This window comes from Anomalospiza imberbis, chromosome 4 (assembly GCF_031753505.1).
Source record: "Anomalospiza imberbis isolate Cuckoo-Finch-1a 21T00152 chromosome 4, ASM3175350v1, whole genome shotgun sequence".
Classification (NCBI taxonomy): Eukaryota; Metazoa; Chordata; class Aves; order Passeriformes; family Viduidae; genus Anomalospiza; species Anomalospiza imberbis.
The window spans coordinates 71,590,744-71,612,863 of NC_089684.1; the positions used below are offsets into that span (position 1 = coordinate 71,590,744).

Genomic DNA, 22,120 nt, shown 5'->3' on the forward strand with positions numbered 1-22,120 from the left:
TGGACACCGGGATGGACAGACGGACACCGGAATGGATGGGGACATGGATGGATGGACACTGGGATGGACACAGGGACACCAGGATGGACGAGGACATGGACAAGTGGAACCCCTGGGACCTTTTTGGGGTCATCCCGGGGTGTCCCTGGGCATTCAGAGAGGTCTCCCCGGGGATACCCTGGGAGCGGTTTGGGGTCACCCCAAGGACACATTGGGGTCACTTTGTGCCATCCCTGGCACCCCATTTGGGGTCATCTCGGGGGACACATTGGGGTCACTTTGTGCCATCCCTGGCACCCATTTGGGGTCATCTCAGGGGACACATTGGGGTCACTTTGTGGCATCCCTGGCACCCGTTTGGGGTCACCCCGGGGTGTCTCGGGGGACACATTGGGGTCACTTCTCGCTACCCCCGAGCCCCATTTGGGATTTCTCCCGGGCCTCTCCGCGGCCTCGTCGGGCTCTCCCGGGGGTTTCTCCCGGGGGTCTCCCCTCGGGGTGCCCGGCGCCCCCCGCGCGGCGCGGGGAGGGACCGCTCCTCCCCGGGAATGATGGTCAGCCTGGCCGGCCGCGGCCCCCGCCTCCCCCGGCGGCTCCGGCCCTGCCTCCCCGGGGAGGCGGCGGCGGCGGCGGTTGCCCGCGATGGCCCGGGCCGGTGGGGCGGGCGGCCGGCGGCGGCGGCGGGGCGGCGGCCAGCGGGCGCTGCTGCTGCTCATGGTGCTGCTGCCCGAGCCGGGCCGCCGGGGCCGGGCCGGGGGGCGGCGGAGGCGGCGGGGGAGAGAGCGGTGATGGCGTTCCCGGGACCCCCGGGCCGCCCCCCTCGGCCGCCCGCTGCTGCTGCTGCTGCCGCTGCCGCCGCCGCTGCCTCCGCCCCGCGCCGCCGCCGCCGCCGCCCGCCCGGTAACGGAACCGAGCCCCCGCCCCCGGCCGGGCCCCCCCCGGCCGCCTCCACTCCTCCCCTGCGCCTCGGCCGTCCCTCCCTCCCTCCCTGCGAGCCTCCATCCCTCCGGTGCCGCGCTCCATCCCTCCAGTCCTCCTCCTCCTCCTCGCCTCCCTCCATCCCTCCCTCTGCCGCGCTCCATCCCTCCTCCGGGCCTTCCTCCAGCCCTCCTCTCCCTCCTTCCATCCCTCCACTCCTCCTCCATCCCTCCCTCCAGCCCTCCTCTCCCTCCCTCCATCCTTCTACTCCTCCTCCGGGCCTTCCCTCCAGCCCTCCTCTCCCTCCTTCCATCCCTCCACTCCTCCTCCATCCCTCCCTCCAGCCCTCCTCTCCCTCCCTCCATCCTTCTACTCCTCCTCCGGGCCTCCCTCCATCCCTCCCCTCCGCCGCGCTCCATCCCTCCACTCCTCCTCCGAGCCTTCCTCCCTCCCCTCCTTCCTCCCCATCCCTCCCTCCCTCCACTCCTCCCCTCCCTCCCTCCCCCCCCCCGCGCCTCCCCCCGCCCCTTCCCCTCCCCTCACTCGGCTCCGGGGCTCCTCCAGCTCTAACTTCTCGGGCTCTGCCCCCTCCCGCCCCCTCCTCCCTCCCCCCGAACCCCCCCGAGCCTCCCCCTCCCTCCCTCTCTCCCTCCCTCCCTCCGCAGATGCCGCTTCCCCGGCGGCCGGGACGGCGGCCCCCCGGCACCTGCCCGGTGCTGAGGCCCGGGGCTGGGGGGGGGGGGGGGGGGGGTTCCGGGGGTCCCCCTGAGCCCCCGGTCATGTTCTCGGTGCAGGAGGCGCTGCCCCGCGGGGGGGTTCCCATGAAGGAGGAGCCGCTGAGCGCGGGCTCCCCGCCGGCCGCTGGCTGCAGGGCACCGGCATCCTGGACGCCAGCACGGCGGCGCAGAGGTAAGGGGACAGCTTGGGGACAGGTTTTGGGACAGCTTGGGGACAGGTTTGGGACAGCCCGGGGACAGCCCGGAGGCTCCGGGGGCTGCGGGATGGATGCAGCCCGAGCTCCGCGGGGTATCCCGAGGTCGGTGGGTATCCCGGGTTCCACGGGAATCCCAGGGGCTGTGGGCATCCCAGGGGCTGTGGGCATCCTGGGGGTTCTGGGCATTCCAGGGCTCTGGATGTCCTGAGCTCCTCGGGTATCCCGGCTTCCATGGGCATCCCGCAGGCTGTGGGCATTCCAGGGGCTGTGGATGTGCCAGGCTCCGTGGGCATCCCAGATTCCATGGGCATCCCGGGCTCTGCAGAAATCCCAAATTCCAACGGACATCCCAGGCTCTGCAGCGGGCATTCCAGGGGCTGTGGGCATCCTGGGCTTTGGGGGTGTCCTGGGATCCACAGGAATTCTGGATCCTGTGGGCATCCTGGGCACCCTGGTCACCAACTGTAGGCATTCCAGGATATTCCATGCCTTGTGAGCATCCTGGGCATCAACTGTGGGCATTCCAGGGTATTCCATGCCCCTGTGGGCATCCTGGGCACCGTGGGCATCCCAGGTTCTGTGGGCATTCTGGGCTCCTGGGTCCCACGGGCTCCACGGGCATCCCAAGATGTGCCCCCCATTTTTCCCTGGCATTCCTTGGGCCTCTTGGATCCCCATCCTGGTGCCCTGAGCATCCCGGGATCCCCGTGGTTTCAGCTGCCAGGGGTTTGTGCCAATGGGAATGGGATCTGTGCCCATCCCTGCCTTTTCTGGGACCTCAAATCCCATTCCCTGCCCTTTTGGGGACCTCAAATCCCATTCCTTGCCCCTTTTGGGGGCTCAAATCCCATTCCTTGCTCTTTTAGGGGTTCCAATCCCATTCCTGCCTTTTCGAGGGCGGGGGGGGGGGGGGGCTCAAATCCCATTTCCTGCCCTCCTGAGGACCTCAAATCCCATCCCTTGCCCTTTTGGGAGCTCAAATCCCATTCCTTGCTCTTTTGTGGGGGCTCAAATCCCATTCCCTGCCCTTTTGGGGACCTCAAATCCCATTCCTTGCTCTTTTGAGGGCTCAAATCCCCATTCCTTGCTCTTTTGGGGGTTCCAATCTCATTCCTGCCTTTTTGTGGGGGGGGGGGGGGGCTCAAATCCAATTCCCTGCCCTCCTGAGGAAATCAAATCCCATTCCCTGCCCTTTTGAGGACCTCAAATCCCATTCCCTGCCCTCCCTCAGTGTCCCCTCTCCCCTGTCCCTCTCTCTGTGCACAGAGGGGTCAGTGCCACCTCTGTCCCCTGTCCTGCTGTCCCCTCTGCCAGGTTTAGGGTGTCCCTAAGTGGTCATGGCGGCTCCCTGGGGGTCCCCCAAAACTTTGGGATGCTGGAAAACCTCAGGGAACAATGCCCAGAACTCCAAAGGGACCCCAGCGCGGCCACCACCGCGGTGACAGCCCCCCCCGGGGTGACAGTGTGACACAGCTGAGGGACGGCAGTGCCAGGCTGGGGTCCCCAGGGAGGTGCTGGCCTTGTCCCTGTGTCCCCCAAAAGCTCCCCGGGATCCCTGCAAGGGGACAGAGGGACACAGCCGGCAGTGGTGACAGGGTTGTGTCACCGAGCGGAGTCCTGGGCAGTTTGGGATGTCCCCTTCCCGCCTCCCTGTGCCACCCTGGTGGCAGCTGGGCGTGTGCCACCATGCTGGCAGCGCCACGCGTGGGGACACCTGGCTGGGGGCGTGTAACCCGCACCCCACAAACACCAGCGTCCCCCCCGCGTGTCCCCATGGCCACCGCAGTGTCACCAGGGGGCTGGCACCGGCTTCCTGCGCTGTGGGGTGGCACCAGGACCCTCTAAACCTCCCATCCCGCGTGTCCCCCGCAATGTCCCCAAAGGCTTGGCACCGAGCTCTGGGGTCCCCCTGCAGGTGCAGGGGTGACCCCCGCGGTGTCCCCGCTGTGGGGTGGGGTCCCCAGGCCCCCCCGAGCCCCCCCGGGAGCCGCTTTAGGGCCGTGCCCGGGGCCGCCGCCGCTTTCCTGGAAGCGCCGGGGCCGCGGCTGCTTGGAAATGCTTGATTGCCTTTAATAATTAATTAACGCGGCGGGCGGGGTGGCAGCGCGGGGGGGGACACGGCGGGGGACAGCGGCGACAGCCAGAGCCACCCCCCGCCTGTCACCGAGGCGATTTGGGGGGCGCGGAGGGGAATTTTTGGGGTTGGAAGGAGCCCGCGGGGTGCCGCTGTCCCGTTGCAGCGGGAGGGGACAGTGAGGGGACAGAGGTGTCCCCGCGGGGGTTGGACCCTGAGAGCAAAGCCACCAGCGCGGGGAGGGGACAAGGGACATGCCGCGGTGTCCACGGCAGGTGTGGGGACATGATGTGACCCGTTTGTGGTGGCCGCGCACAGATATTGGCCCCGCGGGTGACCCTGGGGACAGTTTGGGACCCCGGGGAGCAGCTGAAGGAGCTTTTCCTTGGAGAAATGTCCCCAGAGTGTCGCCAAGGTCCCCAGGGGCTGGGTTCGCGTATGGCCCCGGCTGTGGGCGGGGGGTGACACTGGGGACCCGCTGCGCTGCTGCCGGGGGGACACCGAGGGGACAGGGGCCACCAGCGGGGTGAGGACACGGTGACAGTGACGTGGATTGTGCTGGAGCCATCGTCTCTGAAGTGGTTCTGCTGTCACCGTCCTGTCACCGCGGGTGTCGGGGCAGGGACAGCAGCGGTGACAGCGGCGAGCCCACAGGTGGCACTGAGGGATGGCAGCGCGGGGAGGGCTCAGGGATGTCCCCCCTGTCCCCTCGTGTGCCCGATGCCAGGGGCAGGGTGTCCCCCATCGGTGTCCCCATCTGTGTCCCCTACCCGGGACAGGGAGGATCCCACGCAGGGGGGTGCTGGGACAGACTGGTGGCCTTAGGGACAGACTGGTGGCCTTAGGGATGAGGTCCTGAGGGTCTTGGGGACAGGCTGGTGGCCTTAGGGACAGACTGGTGGCCCTGGGGACGGGGTCCTGGGGGTCTTGGAGACAGGCTGGTGGCCTTAGGGACAGACTGGTGGCCCTGGGGACGGGGTCCTGGGGGTCTTGGAGACAGGCTGGTGGCCTTAGGGACAGACTGGTGGCCCTGGGGACGGGGTCCTCGGGGGTCTTGGAGACAGGCTGGTGGCCTTAGGGACAGGCTGGTGGCCCTGGGGACAGGGTGCTGTAGGTTTTGGGGGTGCCAGGCCAGGGTGCCAGGGGTCCCGAGGACCGGATTTTGAGATTCTGGGGACATCGTGCTGGGGGTCCCACGGAGGAGGGGTCTGGGGGTCCCGGTGCTGAGGTTTTGGGGGGTCCCAGTATTGGGGTCATGGGGGGTCGCCAGGATGCGGTGCTGGTGTCCCATGGAGGAGATTTTGGGGGGGTCCCTGGGATGGGGTGCTGGGGTTCGGTGTCCCTTGGAGGGGGTTTTGGGGGACCCAGGGCCGAATTTCCGAGTGTCCTGGTAATGGATTGCTGGGGGTTCCTTGTGTTGGGGATCCCCAGAATTGGGGTTCTTGGGGATGGGAATCCTGATAATGGGGTGCTGGGGGTGCCGGTGTCCCATGGAGGAGATTTTGGGTTTCCTGGTAATGGGATGCTGGGGGTGCCCGTGTCCCATGGAGGAGGGTTTTGGGGTTCCTGGTAATGGGGGTACCTGGGGGTCCCCATGCCAGAGTGTTGGGGGTTCCAAGGATTGGGGTTCTTGGGGATGGGGGATCCCAGGGATGGGGTGCTGAGGGGTCCCAGTGCTGGGGGTCCCCTGGACGGGGGTTTTGGGGGTTCTGGTGCTGAGGATCCACAGGATTTGGGTTCTCAGGGATGGGGATCCCCAGGACTGGGGTTCCCGCTGCTGGGGATCTCCAGGATTGGGGTTCTTTGGGACAGAGATCCCCAGGATGTGGGTTCTCAGGGATGGGGATCCCCAGGATTTGGGTTCCTGGTGCTGGTGATCCCCAGGATTTGGGTTCTGTTGCTGGGGATCTCCGGGACTGGGGTTCTTGGGGATGAGTATCCCCAGGATTTGGGTTCTTTGGGACGGGGATCCCCAGGACTGGGGTTCCCGGTGCTGGGGATCCCCAGGATTTGGGTTCTCGGGGATGGTGATCCCCAGGATTTGGGTTCCTGGTGCTGGGGATCCCCAGGACTTGGGTTCTTTGGGACAGGGATCCCCAGGATTTGGGTTTCTGGTGCTGGGGATCCCCAGGACTTGGGTTCCCGGTGCTGGGGATCCCCAGGATTTGGGTTCTCGGGGACGGGGATCACCCAGGACTGGGGTTCTCGGGCTTTGGCGTTCCCTGTGCCGCGGTGCCAGGGTTGTGGCTGCCGCGCTGTCCCGGCTGTCCCCACACCGTGGCCTGTCGCAGCGGGGTGTCGCTGGCCCGCGCTCACTTCGAGAAGCAGCCCCCGGCCAACCTGCGCAAGTCCAACTTCTTCCACTTCGTGCTGGCCATGTACGACCGCCAGGGCCAGCCCGTGGAGGTGGAGCGCACCTGCTTCATCGACTTCGTGGAGAAGGAGCGGGTGAGAAACCCCAAAAAAATACCCCAAAAACACCCCAAAACTCCCGCGGGGCCGCCCCCGCTCGCAGCGGGGCGGGGCAGCCGCGGTTGAGGCTGGAGCGCGACCCCAACTCATGGCACGAGTGGCCCCAAGACGGGGTGGGAGGGACATGGAGTGACCAGGAGGGGACATGGAGTGACCAGCTGACCCCTCGCCGTGAATTTTGTCCCCCCAAGGAGCAGAACGGGGAGAAAACCAACAATGGCATCCACTACCGGCTGCAGCTGCTCTACAGCAACGGTGGGCGCGGGGTTTTGGGGGGTTCCGGGCGGGTTTTGGCATGTCCCCAAGGGGAGGTGACAAGCGGGGTGACCCCTCCGGTGTCCCCGCAGGGCTGCGGACCGAGCAGGATTTGTACGTCCGCCTCATTGACTCCATGTCCAAGCAGGTACCGAGACCCCAAATCCCTCCCCAAATCCCCCCGGCCCCACCCGCGGGGAACATCTGGATGTCGCCGCGGCCACATCTGGGCGGGGCGGGGAGGTGGCGCAGGTGACAGGGCCCGGAAGCGCCTCCCCGGTGCCACCCCGGTGTCGCCGCTGTCCCCTCGGTGTCCCCTCCAGGCCATCATTTACGAGGGGCAGGACAAGAACCCCGAAATGTGCCGGGTGCTGCTGACCCACGAGATCATGTGCAGGTGGGGCTGGGGACAGCCGGGGGGTGACACGGGTGTCCCCAAGGTCTCTTCAGTGCCCGCTCGTGGTTACCGACCCCGTGCTAATTAACGAACCGCTAATTAACCCCACGACACGGGACAGGCCACCCCCGGCGTCCCCTCGGGGACCCCCGCTCGTGGCTGGGCACTGCGAGTGGCCCTGCTGTGTCCCCCGGGGGTGACACGGAGCCCCGGGTGGGTCCCCAACCCCTTCAGAGCCACCCAGGGGTGACACGGAGTCCCCGGGACCCCCAAATCTGTCCCCAACCCTAAAAAGGGGTGGAAAAGTGACACCCCTGAGTGTCCCCTCCCCGCCGTGTCCCCTCCCTGGTGTCCCCTCTGTCGCCACCCCTGAGTGACGGGGCGGTCCGAGGGTGGGACACTGGCACCCGCTGTCCCCTGATGTCACCTGCTGTCCCCGTGTCCAGCCGCTGCTGTGACAAGAAGAGCTGCGGGAACCGCAACGAGACCCCCTCGGACCCCGTCATCATCGACAGGTGCTGGGGACATTGGGGACATCGGGGGACACTGGGGACATCGGGAGACCTCATGGCAACCTGGAGGGGGTGGCAGTGTCCCCAGGATTGGGGACATGATGCTGATGAGCCAAAGGACAGCACAGGGCACTCCGGGTGTCCCCAGGGGGTGACAAATGTCACATCAATAATGGAGGTGGCACAGGTGTGTTGGGGACATCCCAGGGTGGCCGTGTCCACGTCCCTGAGGCAACCGTGGTCTCTCTGTCCCTGTCCCCACCAGGGTCCTCCTGCCTGTCCCGGTGTCACCTCCCTGGTGCCCCCAAGCCAAGCCCAGGGTTGTCACTTGTGGTCCCCTTATCACTGCCACTGTCCCTGTGTCCCCTGTCCCGCAGGTGTCCTGGGACTGTCCCCACGATGGCGCTTTTGGGGTCACAGGACCCCCCTGGCACCGGTGTCCCCTTGGGAGGTGACACCCCGATGGCTGGTGGCAGTGTCCTAAATGTCCCAAATGTCCCTGCGTCCCCCCCTCAGCCTCAGGACTTTTGGGGTGTCACCCAGTGCCAGGCGTGTCCCCAACCCACCCCAGGACTTTTGGGGTGTCCCCAGCCCCCATCCCCATCACTTCTGGGGGGGTCACCAGTGCCAGGCATGTCCCCAACCCGCCCCAGGACTTTTGGGGTGTCCCCTGTCCCCATTCACAGCACTTTTGGGGTGTCCCCAACCCACCCCAGAACATTTGGGGTGTCCCCCTTCCCCATTCACAACACTTTTGGGGTGTCCCCAACTTGCCCCAGGACTTTTGGGGTGTCCCCTGTCCCTATTCACAGCACTTTTGGGGTGTCCCCAACCCATCCCAGGACTGTCGGGGGGTCCCCAACCCAGTGTCCCCATCCCCATCGCTTTTGGGGGATCACCCACTTCCAGGAGTGTCCACAACCCGCCCCATGGCTTTTGGGGTGCCCCAAATCCCTTGTCCCCATCCCCATCACTGTCGGGGTGTCCCCATCCCACCTCAGGGCTTTTGGGGTGTCCCCTGTCTCCATCACTTTTGGGGTGTCCCCAGTCCCCTGTAACAATCCCCAGGACTTTCAGGGTGTTCCCAGTCCCCTGTCCCCATGGCTGTCACTTTCGGGGTGTCTCCTGTCCCCATCCCTGTCACTTTCGGGGTGTCCCGTGTCCCCAGTCCCCATCCCCATCACTTTCGGGGTGTCCCCTGTCCCCATGCCATCACTTTCGGGGTGTCCCGTGTCCCCTGTCCCCATCCCCATCACTTTCGGGGTGTCCCCTGTTCCCATGCCTGTCACTTTCGGGGTGTCCCGTGTCCCCAGTCCCCATCCCCATCACTTTCGGGGTGTCCCCTGTCCCCATGCCTGTCACTTTCGGGGGGTCACGCAGGGCCAGCCGTGTCCCCAGCCCTCCCGCGGAGCCCCCCCTGTCCCCCGTGTCCCCGTGTCCCCCCCCGGGCCAGCCCCGCTGGTTTGAGAGCGCGCTAAGTGCCCCTCTCGCGGCGTTAATCAAATTACCCGGCAGCGAAAATTGACGCTTCTCATTAATTAGCCACGATTATGCTAATTGCGCATTCAAATTTATGCGCCGCGAGCAGAAGGTGCTCGGCAGCGGCGCCGGGCATTTGCATATTCAATGGTAATTAGCGATGCTAATTAATGCACCGGCCCCGTATTTTTAACTCGCGGGGGTTCAGCACCAGCCCCCCTACCTGGGGCTGGGATTTGGGGGTTTTAGGGGGGATTTTGTGGGGTTTTTTTGGGGGGGGGGTTTGGGTTTCCCCCCCGGCCACGCTGTGCCGGGGATGGCGGGGCCGTTTTTGGGGTGTTTTCTGGCGTTTTCGGGGCGTTTTCCCGGCGTTTTCCAGCCCCTTCCTTGCCCTAAATACCACCCGCGGGGCGGGAATGGGATTATGGGAATGTGGGGACCCCCCCCTTTTCCTGTGTTGTTCCATAAGGTGGGACCCCCTTTCAGTGGGGTCGGGACCACCTCAGTGTGAGATCTCTTTTTGTGGGGTCCCCTTTTGCCATGGGGTCCTAGGAATGAGACCCCTTTTTGTGGGACTCCCTTTTTGTGGGATCCCCTTTTTGCGGGATCCCCCTTTCCATGGGGAGCCCCTCGCTGTGGGATCACCCTTTTCCATGGGATTCTCTCTCCCTATGACCCCTCCCTCCATGGAATCCTCTAAATGAGACCCCTTTTGGTGGGATCCCCCTTTTTTTGGGATCTCCCTTTTTGTAGGATCCCCCTTTTTTGGGATGCCTCTTTTCCATGGGATTCTCTAAATGAGACCTCTTTTTGTGGGACTTCCTTTTTGTAGGATCCCCCTTTTTGTGGGTTCCCCCTTTTCCATGGGACCCTCTAAATGAGACCCCTTTTTGTGGGATCCTCTTTTTGTGGGATCCCCCTTTCCATGGGAAGCCCCTTGCTGTGGGATCCCCTTTTTCCATGGGATCCTCTAAATGAGACCCCTTTTTGTGCGACTCCCTTTTTGCAGGATCCCTCTTTTTTTGGGATCTCCCTTTTCCGTAGGGAGCCCCTCGCAGTGGGACCCCCATTCCATGGGGTCCTCTCTCTTTGTGCCCCCTCCTTCCATGGGATCCCCCTTTCCATGGGATCTACTTTCTGTGGGATCCCTGTTTCTTGGGATCCTCTTTCCATGGGATCCCCTCATCCATGGGGGCCCTTTTTTTTGGGGGGATCCCCTTTCCCTGGGATCCCCACACCGTGGGACCTCCTTTCCCCAGAATCCCCTTTCTGTGGGGCCCTTTTTCCATTAGATCCTCTTTTTTTTTTTTTGGGATCCCCTTTTTCCATGGGAAGCCCCTCTCCGTGAGACCCCTTTTCCATGGGATCCCCTTTTTGTGGGATTCCCATTCTCTGGGATGCCCTTTCCATGGGATCTTCCCCTCCATCGCAGCTCCTTTTTATGGGGTGCCCCCCCATGAGATCCCTTTTTGTGGGGTCCCCTCGTCCAGAAGACCCCTTTGTTGTGGGATCTCTGGGACCCTTTTTTCTGGGATCCCCTTTTTGTGGGATCTCCTTTTTTTGTGGGATCCCCTTTTTTTGTGGGATCCCCTTTTTTTGTGGGATCCCCTTTTCTGTGGGATCCTCTTTTCTGTGGGATCCTCTTTTCTGTGGGATCCCCCTTTTTTGTGGGATCCCCGTTCCCTGGAATCCTCATCCATGTCCCTCCAGCCTGACCCGGGGGTGACCCCACTTGGGGTCTCCCAGATGTCCCCAAACCCCCATGTGACAGGCCCGGGGGTCCCAATGTTCCCAGGGATCCCGGTGTCACCTCCAGTGGGATGGGGACAGGGAGGGACACTGGGATGGGATGGGGCATGGGAATGGGGACACTGGGATGGGGACAGGGAGGGACACTGGGATAGGATGGGGCATGGGAATGGGGACACTGGGATGGGGACAGGGTGGGACACTGGGATGGGGACACTGGGATTGGGACAGGGTGGCACAATGGGGTGGGGACAGAGCAGGACAGAGGGATGGGGACAGTGGGATGCGGACAGGGTGACATCGTGGGATGGGGACAGGAAGGGACAGCTGGATGGGGACAGTGGATAGGGACAAGATGGGGGCACTGGGAAGGGGATGGCATGGGGACAGGAGGGGACAAAGGGATGGAATGGGATGGTGGGATTGGGACAGGGTGGCACAGTCGGGTGGGGACAGGAAGGGGCAGAAGGATGGGGACAGTGGGAAGGGGACGGTGTGGGGACACTGGGGTGGGGACAAGGTGGAACAGTGGGATGGGGACAGTGGAAGAGGGATAAGATGGGGACATTGGGATGGGGACACTGGGATGGAGATGGGGACACCTGGATGAGGACAGGATGGGGACACCAGAATGGGGAGGGGGATAATGATGGGTGGTGACAAGAAGGGACAGAAGAACAGGGACAGGATGGGACATTGGGATGGGGATGGGGATGATGACGGGATGGTGACAAGAAGGGACAGTAGAGCAAGGACAGGATGGGACACCGGGATAGGGAGAGGATGGAGACACTGGGATGGGGACACTGGGATAGGGACAGAATGGGACACTGGGATGATGACAGGCTGGGGACACTGGGATGGGGACAGAATGGGACTTTGGGATGGGGACAGGATGGGGATGGGGACAATGATGGGGTGGTGACAAGAAGGGACAGTAGAACAGGGACAGGATGTGACAACTGGATGGGGACACTGGGATGGGGACAGGATAGGGACACTGGGATGGGGACAGTATAGGGACACTGGGATGGGGATGGGGACAATGATGGGGTAGTGACAGGAAGGGGCAGGATGGGACACTGGGATGGGGACACCAGGATGGGGACACTGGGATGGGAATGGGGACAATGATGGGGTAGTGACAGGAAGGGGCAGGATGGGACACTGGGATGGGGACAGAATGGGGACACCAGGATGGGGATGGGGACAATGATGGGGTGGTGACAAGAAGGGACAGTAGAACAGGGACAGGATGGGGACACCGGGACACTGGGGACACCATGGGGACACGTTTGTCCCCTTTTTTTTTTTTTTTTTTTTTTTTTTTTTTTTTTTTTCCATTCCAGGTTTTTCCTCAAGTTTTTCCTCAAGTGCAACCAGAACTGCCTGAAAAACGCTGGGAACCCGCGGGACATGCGGCGCTTCCAGGTGACACTTGGGGACATCACCGAGAGGGTGGAGGGGACACCAAAAAGGGGTTCAGGTGACCCCAGAAAGATTCCCAAAGGGGTCGAGGGGAATTCTGTTCGGAGGGAATCGAGTCCCCAGTTCCCCTCGACCCCTTTGAAAATCCCAAATCCGCTGCCACCCTATAAAAGGTGACACTTCCAGGTGGCATTTGGGGACATCATGGAGGAGATCCCAAAAAGGGGCGCAGGAAACCCCAAAAAGATTTCCCAAAGGGGTTGAGGGGGATCGAGTCCCCAATTCCCCTTGAGCCCTTTGAAAAATCCCAAATTTACCGCCACCCTAAAAAAATCCACCTCCACCCTATTAAAAAACCCCAAATCCGGCCTGAAAACCCCAAAATCTCCGCCTCCCCCCCCCCCCCAACCCTCCCCCCGGTCGCAGCTGGGTCCTGGCCCCCCCCGAAGTTCATCAGGGCTCGGTAACGAGATGTTAATTATGACATTTCGGTGATTAACGACCCCATTTGCATCGCGGCATCGGCGGCGGGAGAGCGGCGGGAAAAGGGGGGGGTTTGTGGGATCGGGGGGGACGGGAATCGGGGGGGGGGGGTTCCCTTTTAGGGGATGGGGGACTGGGGGTGGCCCTAAATGGGGTTTGGGGTCTCCTGGAGGGGTTCTGAGGGGGCCTCAGGGAGGTTTTGGGTCCCCTGGGGGACTTTGGGGGGCTGGGGGTGGCCCTAAATGGGGTTTGGGGTCCTCTGGGGGAATTTGAGGGATTGGCGGTGACCCTAAAAGGGGTTTGGGGTCTCCTGGAGGGGTTCCGAGGGGGCCTCAGGGGGGTTTGGGGTCCCCTGGGGGAATCTGGGGCACTGGGGGTGGCCCTAAATGGGGTTTGGGGTGCTCTGGGGGAATTTGAGGGATTGGTGGTGACCTGGAGGACCTGGAGGAGTTTGGGGCACTGGGGGTGACCCTAAAAGGGGTTTGGGGAGGTCCCTGAAGAAGTGGCCCTAAAAGGGGTTTGGGGTGCTCTGGGGGGGAATTTGGGGGATTGGGGGTGACCCTAAAAGGGGTTTGGGGTCTCCTGGAGGGGCTTGGGAGGTCCCTGAGGGGGCCTCAGTGGGGTTTGTGGTCCCCTGTGGGGGGAACTTGGGGAATTTGAGGTGACCCTAAAAGGGCTGAGGGAGGTCCCTGAAGGGGTGTCCCTAAATGGGGTTTAGGGCTGGATGGGGGAGGACCTGGGGCAATTTGAGGGGTAGGGGTGACCCTAAAAGGCATTTGGGGTCCCCTGGGGGGGAATTTCGGGTGGTCCCGAGGGGGCCTCAAGGGGGTTTGGGGTTTCCTGGGGTGAACTTGGGGAATTTAAGGTGACCCTAAAAGGGGTTTGGGATCCCCTTGGTGGGGCTGGGGTGGGGTTGGGGGTGGCCCTGAGGGGTTTGGGGTCCCTGGAGGAGTCTCAAGGGGGTCTCTTGTGGGGCTGGGCTGGGCTGGGCTTGGGGATGGTCCTAAAAGGGGTTTGGGGTCCCCTGGTGTCCCCTGAGTGTCCTGGGGGAAGGAGCTCGGCAACCTGGGGGTCCCCTGGGGGGGCTGGTGACCCCAGACTGTGGGGGCCACCCTCGGGCCACCCCTGTGACACCGTGGGACACCACCACTGGCCCCTCCTGTGGTGTGACGGGGTGGGGACATTGTGGGGACACCATGGGGACACCACAGCCAGCCCCTCCTGTGGTGTGACAGGACTGTGACAGGGATGGGGACATCGTGGGGACACCACACACAGTGTCCCTGTGGTGTGACAGGGATGGGGACATCGTGGGGACACCACACACAGTGTCCCTGTGGTGTGACAGGGATGGGGACATCGTGGGGACACCACACACAGTGTCCCTGTGGTGTGACAGGGATGGGGACATCGAGGGGACACCACACACAGTGTCCCTGTGGTGTGACAGGGATGGGGACATCGTGGGGACACCACACACAGTGTCCCCACTCTGTGCCACAGCCGTGGCAGGGGAGAGGATGCCACGGGGACACTACAGGGACACCGTGGGGACACCACACCCTGTTCCCCTGCGGTGTGACAGGGATGGGGACATCGTGGGGACACCACACACATCATCCCTGTGGTGTGACAGGGATAGGGACAGCACAGGGAAACCACACACAGTGTCCCTATGGTGTGACAGGGCCATATTAGGGGAGGGGACACCATGGGGACACCACATCCTGTCCCCCTGCAGTGTGACAGGGATGGGGACATCGTGGGGACATCAGGGGGACACCACACACATCATGCCTGCAGTGTGACAGGGCCATGTCAGGGGAGGGGACATCTGGGGACACTACAGGGACACCACAGCCGGTGCCCCTGTGGTGTGCCAGGCCAGGGGACACCGCAGGGTGACCATGTTCCTTGTCCCCGCAGGTGGTGGTGTCCACCACGGTGCACGTGGACGGCCACGTCCTGGCCGTGTCCGACAACATGTTCGTCCACAACAACTCCAAGCACGGCCGGCGCGCCCGGCGCCTTGACCCCTCCGAAGGTCAGGGGACACCTGGGGGACAGCTTGGGGATACACGCTGGGACCCTGCCAATGTGGCCTGGCACCCCCTGGGTGACCTCTGCTGTCTCCACCCTGCTGTCCCCAGTGTTTGTGCCCATCCATGATTGGGTGTCCGTGGGTTCCTCCTCATCTGTGTCATCATGGCCACCTGGGGACACCTGGGGACATCTTGCGGACATGTGTTAGGACCCTGCCAGCATGGCCTGGCATCCCTTGGGGTGATCCCTGTGTCCCCACCCTGCTGTCCCCAATGCCTGGTGGGCCCATCCATGGGTGTCTGTCCCCATCCATGTCACTGTGGCCACCATGGGGACATCTTGGGGACAAATTTTGGGAGCCCCCAGCCTGGCCTGGCACCCCCAGGGTGATCCCTGTGTCCCCACCGTGCTGTCCCCAAGTGTCCCCATCCAGGTTGGGTGTCCGTGAGTGCCTCTGTTTGTCTCCACCCGTGTCACCGTGGTCACACGTGCATGTCCCCAGCCATGTCCCTGTGGCCACCTGTGATTGTCCCCATCTGTGTCCACACGTCTGTCCCCAGCCATGTCCCTGTGGCCACCTGTGTCCCTCCGCAGCCATGTCCATGTCCCTGTGTCCCCGTATCTGTCCCCATCCATGTCCCCATGTCCCTGTGGCCACCTGTGTCTGTCCCAATCCATGTCCGTGTCTGTCCCAGTCCATGCCCTCATGTCCCCATCAATGTCCCCATCCATGTCTGTGTGTCTGTCCCTACCCATGTCCATGTCCCCATGTCCCCATGTCTGTCCCAATCCATATTCATGTCCCCATCCATGTCCCCATATGTGTCCCTGTGTCCTTATGCCTGTCCCAGTCCACATCCATGTCCCCATGTCTGTCCCAATCCATATCCATGTCCCCATCTGTATCCATGTCCCTATGACTGTCCCTGTGTCCCCGTGCCTGTCCCCATCCATGTCCCCATGCCTGTCTCCACATCTGTCCCACTCCATGTCCATGTCCCTATGTCCCCATACTGTCCCTGTGTCCCCATGCCTGTCCCCATGTCTGTCCCAATCCATGTCCCCATCCATATCCATATCGCTATGACTGTTCCCATGTCCCCGTGCCTGTCCCAGTCCATGTCCCTATGCCTGTCCCCTCTTCCCTGCCTGCACCCCACTGTCCCTGTCCCCTCCACCCCTCTGTCCCTGCCATCCCCGTCCCACGACCCCTCTGTCCCCGCCATTGCTGTCCCTGTCCCACCCCTCTGTGTCCCTGCCATCACTGTCCCTGTCCCCTCCACCTCTCTGTCCCTGCCATCGCTGTCCTTGTCCCCTCCACCCTTGTGTCCCTGCCATCCCTGTCCTGCCACCCCTCTGTCCCTGCCATCGCTGTCCCCTCCAGCCCTCTGTCACTGTCCCCTGCCATCGCTGTCGCTGTCCCCTCCAGCAGCCACCCCCTGCATCAAGGCCATCAGCCCCAGTGAGGGCTGGACCACAGGCGGTGCCACCGTCATCGTCATCGGGGACAACTTCTTCGATGGCCTCCAGGTGCTCTTCGGCACCGTGCTGGTGTGGAGCGAGGTACGGGCCCGGGGGTGGCTCGGGGACAGCTCGGGGACACCGCGGGCCGGGCTGAGGCCGTGTCCCCCCCCCCCCCGCAGCTCATCACCCCCCACGCCATCCGCGTGCAGACCCCCCCCCGCCACATCCCGGGGGTCGTGGAGGTGACATTGTCCTACAAGGCCAAGCACTTCTGCAAGGGCGCCCCGGGACGCTTCGTCTACACCGGTGAGGGATGGGGACAGCGGCACTGGGGACAGCGGGACTCGGGAGGGGACAGCGGGACTGGGGACAGTGGAACTGGGGACAGCGGGACTGGAGTGGGGACAGTGGGACTGGGGAGGGGACATTGGGATTGGGGTGGGGACATCAGGACTGGGTTGGGGACATTGGGACTGAGGGGGGGACTGGGAATGGGATAGAGACTGCTGGGACTGGGATGGGGATATTGGGATTGGGATAGAGACTACTGGGACTGGGATGGGGATATTGGGATTGGGATGGGGACACCTGGGACTGGGATGGGGACATTGGGATTGGGATGGGGACACCTGGGACTGGGATGGGGACATTGTGAATGAGATGGGAACACCCAGGACTGAGATGGAGACATCGGGAATGGGATTAAGATGGGGACACTTGGGAATGGGATAGAGAGTCTTGGGATTGGGATAGAGACCTGGGAAGGGGACACATGACCCCATAAAGGGGTAGAGACCCACGAGATTGGGATGGAGACCACCATGAATGCGATGGAGAGTCCTGGGAATGGGATGGAGACACCTGGATTGGGATGGGGACACCTGGGACTGTGACCCACACTCGTGGGATGGGGGCACAAACCCCAGGCAAGGAACACAGACTGTGGGAAGGGGACAGAGCCCCTGTGACAGAGACACAGACACCTGGGACAGTGCCCCAGCCCCTTGGGACAACGTCCCCGCCCCCGGGACATAGTGACAGTGACGCCATGGTGTCCCCTGTCCCCAGCCCTGAACGAGCCCACCATCGACTACGGGTTCCAGCGGCTGCAGAAGGTGATCCCACGGCACCCCGGGGACCCCGAGCGCCTGCCCAAGGTGGGGGACAGCGACACCCCCGGGGGACACCCCGGGGACATTGGGATTCCCTGGCAGTGCCCCAGGGGCAAAGGGCGGGCAGGGAGGGGGTGACAGTTCTTGTGTCCCCCGGGTTTGGGGCAGGGAGGGACGGGGGGGGATGCTGGGGACACAGAGGGGACACGGGGTGGGGGTCATTGGGGACACAGAATATGGGGGCAGGGGGGACACGGGGGGGATCATTGAGGACACAGAGGGGACACCGGGGGGTCACTGGGGACATGGGGGAGTCATTGGGGACACAGGGGGGACACAGGGGGGGAACACAAGGGGGTCACTGGGGACACAGAGGGGACACAGGGGGGTCATTGGGACACAGAATGGAGACACAGGGGGACCATAGGGGCTGGGCTGGGGTTGCAGCACCCCCTGACCCCCCTGTCCCCTCCCCTGTCCCCTCGCTGTCGCCAGGAGGTGCTGCTGAAGCGCGCGGCCGACCTGGTGGAGGCGCTTTATGGGGTCCCCCACAGCAACCAGGTGTGTGGGGACCCCCCCGGGACACCCTGGGACCTCCCCAGGACCCCCCATCCTGGGACAACCCCGGCGACCCCCCCAGTGTCCCCTGGGACCCCCTATCGTGGGACACCTCCCTGGGACCCCCTTGGGGACACCCCTGGGACACCTGGAGGGTCCTGGCCCCCTCCCCAGCCCCTTCCTGGCCCGTGTGTGCCCCGGGAAGTGACACCAGCTGGGACAGTCCCCGGGAGGTGACACCAGCTGGGACAGCCCGAGCCACCCCTGGCCCATCCTCTGGTCACCCCGGGCTCTGTGGCTGGTGGGGTGACACCGAGGGTGGCACTGAGGGGTGACGCTGTGGGGTGGCACTGTGGGGCACCATCGAGGGGTGACACTGTGCTGGAAGGTGGCTTTGTGGGGTGACAACGAGGGGTGACACTGCAGGGCACCATCGAGGGGTGACAATGAGAGGTGACACTTTAAGGTGATGCTGTGCTGGAGGGTGACACTGTGGGGTAGCACAGAGAGGTGACACTGAAGGGTGACACCAAGGGCTTACTCTGTGGGGTGACGCTGTGGGGTGACACCGAGGGGTGACACTGTGAGGTGACACCAAGGAGTTACTCTGTGTGGTGGCACCATGCTGGAGGGTGACACCGTGAGGTGGCACTACGAGGTGGCACTGCGGGGTGCCACCCAGAGGTGCCACCAAGCAGTGCCACCCTCACCCAGTGACGCCGCTGCCGTGTCCCCAGGACGTGCTGCTGAAGCGGGCGGCTGACGTGGCCGAGGCGCTCTACAGTGTCCCCAGGGCCCCCGCGCATGTCACTGTCCCCTCCTTCGGCGGGGGACAGCTTGGCCTCGCCATGGGCGACTCCCCGCAGGGCTCCGAACAAGGTGCGCGGTGGCCTTGGGGTGGCGGGAGGGCTTTTGTCACCTCCCCGGCTGGTGCCACCTGTCGCTGTCCCCTCAGGGCTGTGACCAAGGTGCGCGGTGGCCTTAGGGTGGCCGGGAGGGCTTTTGTCCCCTCTCCAGGAGGTGCCACCTGTCGCTGTCCCCTCAGGGCTCCCCATAAGGTGCACGGTGGCCTCAGGAGGGCTTTTGTCCCCTCTCCAGGAGGTGTCGCTGTCCCCTCAGGGCTCCCCATAAGGTGCACGGTGGCCTCGGGGGGGTTGTGTCCCCTCGGCGGGCGGTGCCACGGTGTCGCTGTCCCCGCAGGGTTCTCGCGCAGCCCCGGGACGCCCCCGGCGCGGGGGTTCGGCCCCCCGGGCTCGACCCCCCAGCAGGGCTTTGCCGGGGCCACCGGTGGCTTCGGCGGGGCCACCATGGCCGGGCTGGGGGTCCCCGGGTCTCCTCCGAGCTTCCTGAACGGCTCCACCGCCACCTCCCCCTACGCCAGTAAGTGACACATCTGGGGACACCCCTGGTGGGGGGTGGACACGGGTACGTGGCGGTCCCCAAAGACGCGTGACAGCCTTGGGGGGTTCCTGAAGTCATGGCTCCTCCCAAGGGGTCCCCAAAGTCATTGTGGGGTCCCAGGGGGTCCCCAGGGTCATGGGTCAGCCCTGTGGGGTCCCCAGAGCTGTGTGACAACCCTGGAGTGTTCCCAAAGCCATCACTGAGGGCAGGAGGAGGGAGCAGGGACATGGCCAGCTGAGGTGGGACAGCCCTGTCCTTGTCCCCATCCCTGTGCCCATCCCTGTTCCTGTCCCTGTCCTCGTCCCCATCCCTGTCCCAGCCCCATCCTGGTCCCTGTCTCTGCCTCTCTCCCCATCCTTGTCCCCTTCCTTGTCCTGGCCTTGTCCCGGCCTTGTCCCTGTCCCCTTCCCTGTCCTGGCTCTATCCCTGTCCCCATGCCTGGGCCCATCCTGACCCTGTCCTTGTCCCAGTCCCTGTCTCTGCCTTTCCCCGTCTTCATCCCCGTCCCTGTCCCCGTCCCTGTCCCCGTCCCTGTCCCCGTCCCATCCCTGTCCCATCCTTGTCCCTGACCTGTCCCTGACCTGTCCCTGACCTGTCCCCGTCCCTGTCCTGTCCCTGTCCTGTTCCCATCCCTGTCCCATCCCGGTCCCTGTCCCTGTCCCTCTCCCACCCCACCTCCTGTCCCCTCGCGGTGTCCCCTGCTCCCACCCAAGCCATGTGTGGCTATCCCCTCAGTCCTGCCCGCCAGTCCCCCACTGGGCGCCTCGTCCGTCGCTGTCACCTCGGGCCCTGGCACGGCCACCTCGCCTGGTGGCTTCTCCTTCTCTCCGGTGACGATGATCTCGGCCGTGAAGCAGAAGAGCGCCTTCGCCCCTGTGCTGCGGCCACAGGGGTCCCCCCCGCCCGCCTGCGCCAGCGCCCTGCAAGGTCAGGCTGTCCCCAAGGCCACCAAGGCCACCAAGGTCTTTGACACCCAGCCCTCGTGCCCCATGGAGGGTCCCCAGTGTCACCACACTGCTGATGTCCCATACCTGGGCGTGGTCAGCTCTGCCCTGGGCCACCCTTGTCCCTCTCTGTCCCCAGTGTCCCCAGTGTCCCCAAGGTCCATGACATCTGTCCCTGGGTGGCCCTGTTCCACAGAGGGGCCTCGGTGTCATTGTAATCCTTGGACCTGCCCAATGTCCTGCCTGTGGGCGTGGCTGGGGCTGCCCTGTGCCACTCTGGGGCCTGTCCCCAGTGTCCCCAATGTCCCCAGTGTCCCCAACACCCACCCCCCAAGTCCCCCTGCCCCACGGAGTGTCCCTGATGTCACCGCACTCCCTGCCTGATGTCCCTGCCCATGTGACGCCCATACCCGGGATTGTCCCATGCCACCCTTGTCCCTGTCCCACTCTGTCCCCAGTGTCCCCTGGCTGACGCTGTCCCTGCCCCGCCCAGACCCAGCTTTCGAGGACTCGGACAAATTCCACACTCCGGCGCGGCCGCTCCAGGGATTGGCCTATTCCTAAGGACGGCGTGTCCCGAGAGGCTCCAGACCCCCCATCCCGCCGGGACAAAGACTGGGGACATCCCTGTCCCCTGTGCCCTCCTCTCAGAGATGGGCGGAGCCACCAGGCGGAGCGGGATCAGGGGACCCGGCCCCCCGATGTCCCCACCCGTGGTGGCCCTGGCCTGGCCCGGCTGAGGGGGGACTTGGGGAAATCCTGGAAGGAGCCAAAATTCCTGGGTTTGGCCTCGGGAAGAGGTGGAGAGAGCCGGGAATGGGGGCAGAGGAGGGAGCCGGGGTGGACACGCCGGGATGGGCAGGAGGGGTGGTCCAGGATGGGTGGGATGGAAGCTCTGGAAAAGGATGGGAGCTCCAAGGTGGGATGGATGCTCCAGGTTGGGATGGATCATCCAAGGTGGGATGGATGCTTCAGGTGGGATGGATATTGCAGGGTGGGAATGAAGCTCTGGAAAAGGATGGATGCTCCAGGTTGGGATGGATGATCCAAGGTAGGATGGATGATCCAGGTGGGATGGAAGTTCCAGGATGGGTTGGATGATCCAGGTGGGATGGATGCTCTGGGATGAGATGGATGTTCCAAGGTGGGATGGATGCTCCAGGTTGGAATGGATGCTTCAGGTGGCATGGATGTTCCAAGGTTGGATGGATGCTCGGGAAAAAGATGGATGATCCAGGATGGGATGTAAGCTCCAGGGTGGGATGGATGCTCCAGAATAGGGTGGATATTGAGGATTAGAGGGATGATCCAGGAAAAGATGGATGCTCCTGGGTAGGGGGAATGATCTGGAGGGGGATGGATGGATGGATGGATGGATGGATGGATGGATGGATGGAGGAATGATGGATGATGGATGGCTGGGGTGATGGATGGATGGATGATGGATGGATGGCTGGATGGATGGATAGATGGATGGATGATGTATGGATGGGTGATGGATGGATGGATGATGGATGGATGGCTGGATGATGGATGGCTGGATGGATGGATAGATGGACAGATGATGGATGGATGGATGGATGGATACTCTGAGGCAGGAGGGATGATCTGGGACAGGATGGATTCTCCCAGGAGAGATAGATACTCCAAGGTGGGACAGATGCTCCGGGTGGGAACATCCTGGATACCCCAGGATGGGACAGATGCTCCGGAGGGACCTGGCTCCCGCTGCTTTTCCCGGCTCTCTCCTCACTAAAATCCAGATCTCACCCACAATTCCAGAATCCGATCCCAGAATTCCGGGTCTCCGCCTGTCCGGGATCAGGATCCTGGTGCCACCTGGAGTGTGGTCTCCTGTCCCCTGGACACCGTGGTCCCTGTCCCCTGCCATTAATTA

General features: G+C 63.6%; 1 protein-coding gene across 1 annotated transcript; it reads left to right on the plus strand.

Moving 5' to 3' along the window:
• Positions 1–1,616: 1,616 nt before the first annotated feature.
• On the plus strand, positions 1,617–21,095 carry LOC137473281 (transcription factor COE4-like). Its single transcript, XM_068189162.1, is given in 17 exon segments — positions 1,617–1,764; positions 1,767–1,827; positions 6,218–6,374; positions 6,590–6,653; positions 6,746–6,801; positions 6,977–7,050; positions 7,497–7,565; positions 12,140–12,221; positions 14,628–14,745; positions 16,174–16,307; positions 16,388–16,514; positions 17,277–17,365; positions 17,816–17,881; positions 18,616–18,757; positions 19,079–19,258; positions 20,015–20,206; positions 20,717–21,095. Coding segments are annotated over 17 exon segments (1,749 nt in total). The 5' UTR covers positions 1,617–1,697; the 3' UTR covers positions 20,788–21,095.
• The last annotated feature ends 1,025 nt before the right edge of the window (positions 21,096–22,120 follow it).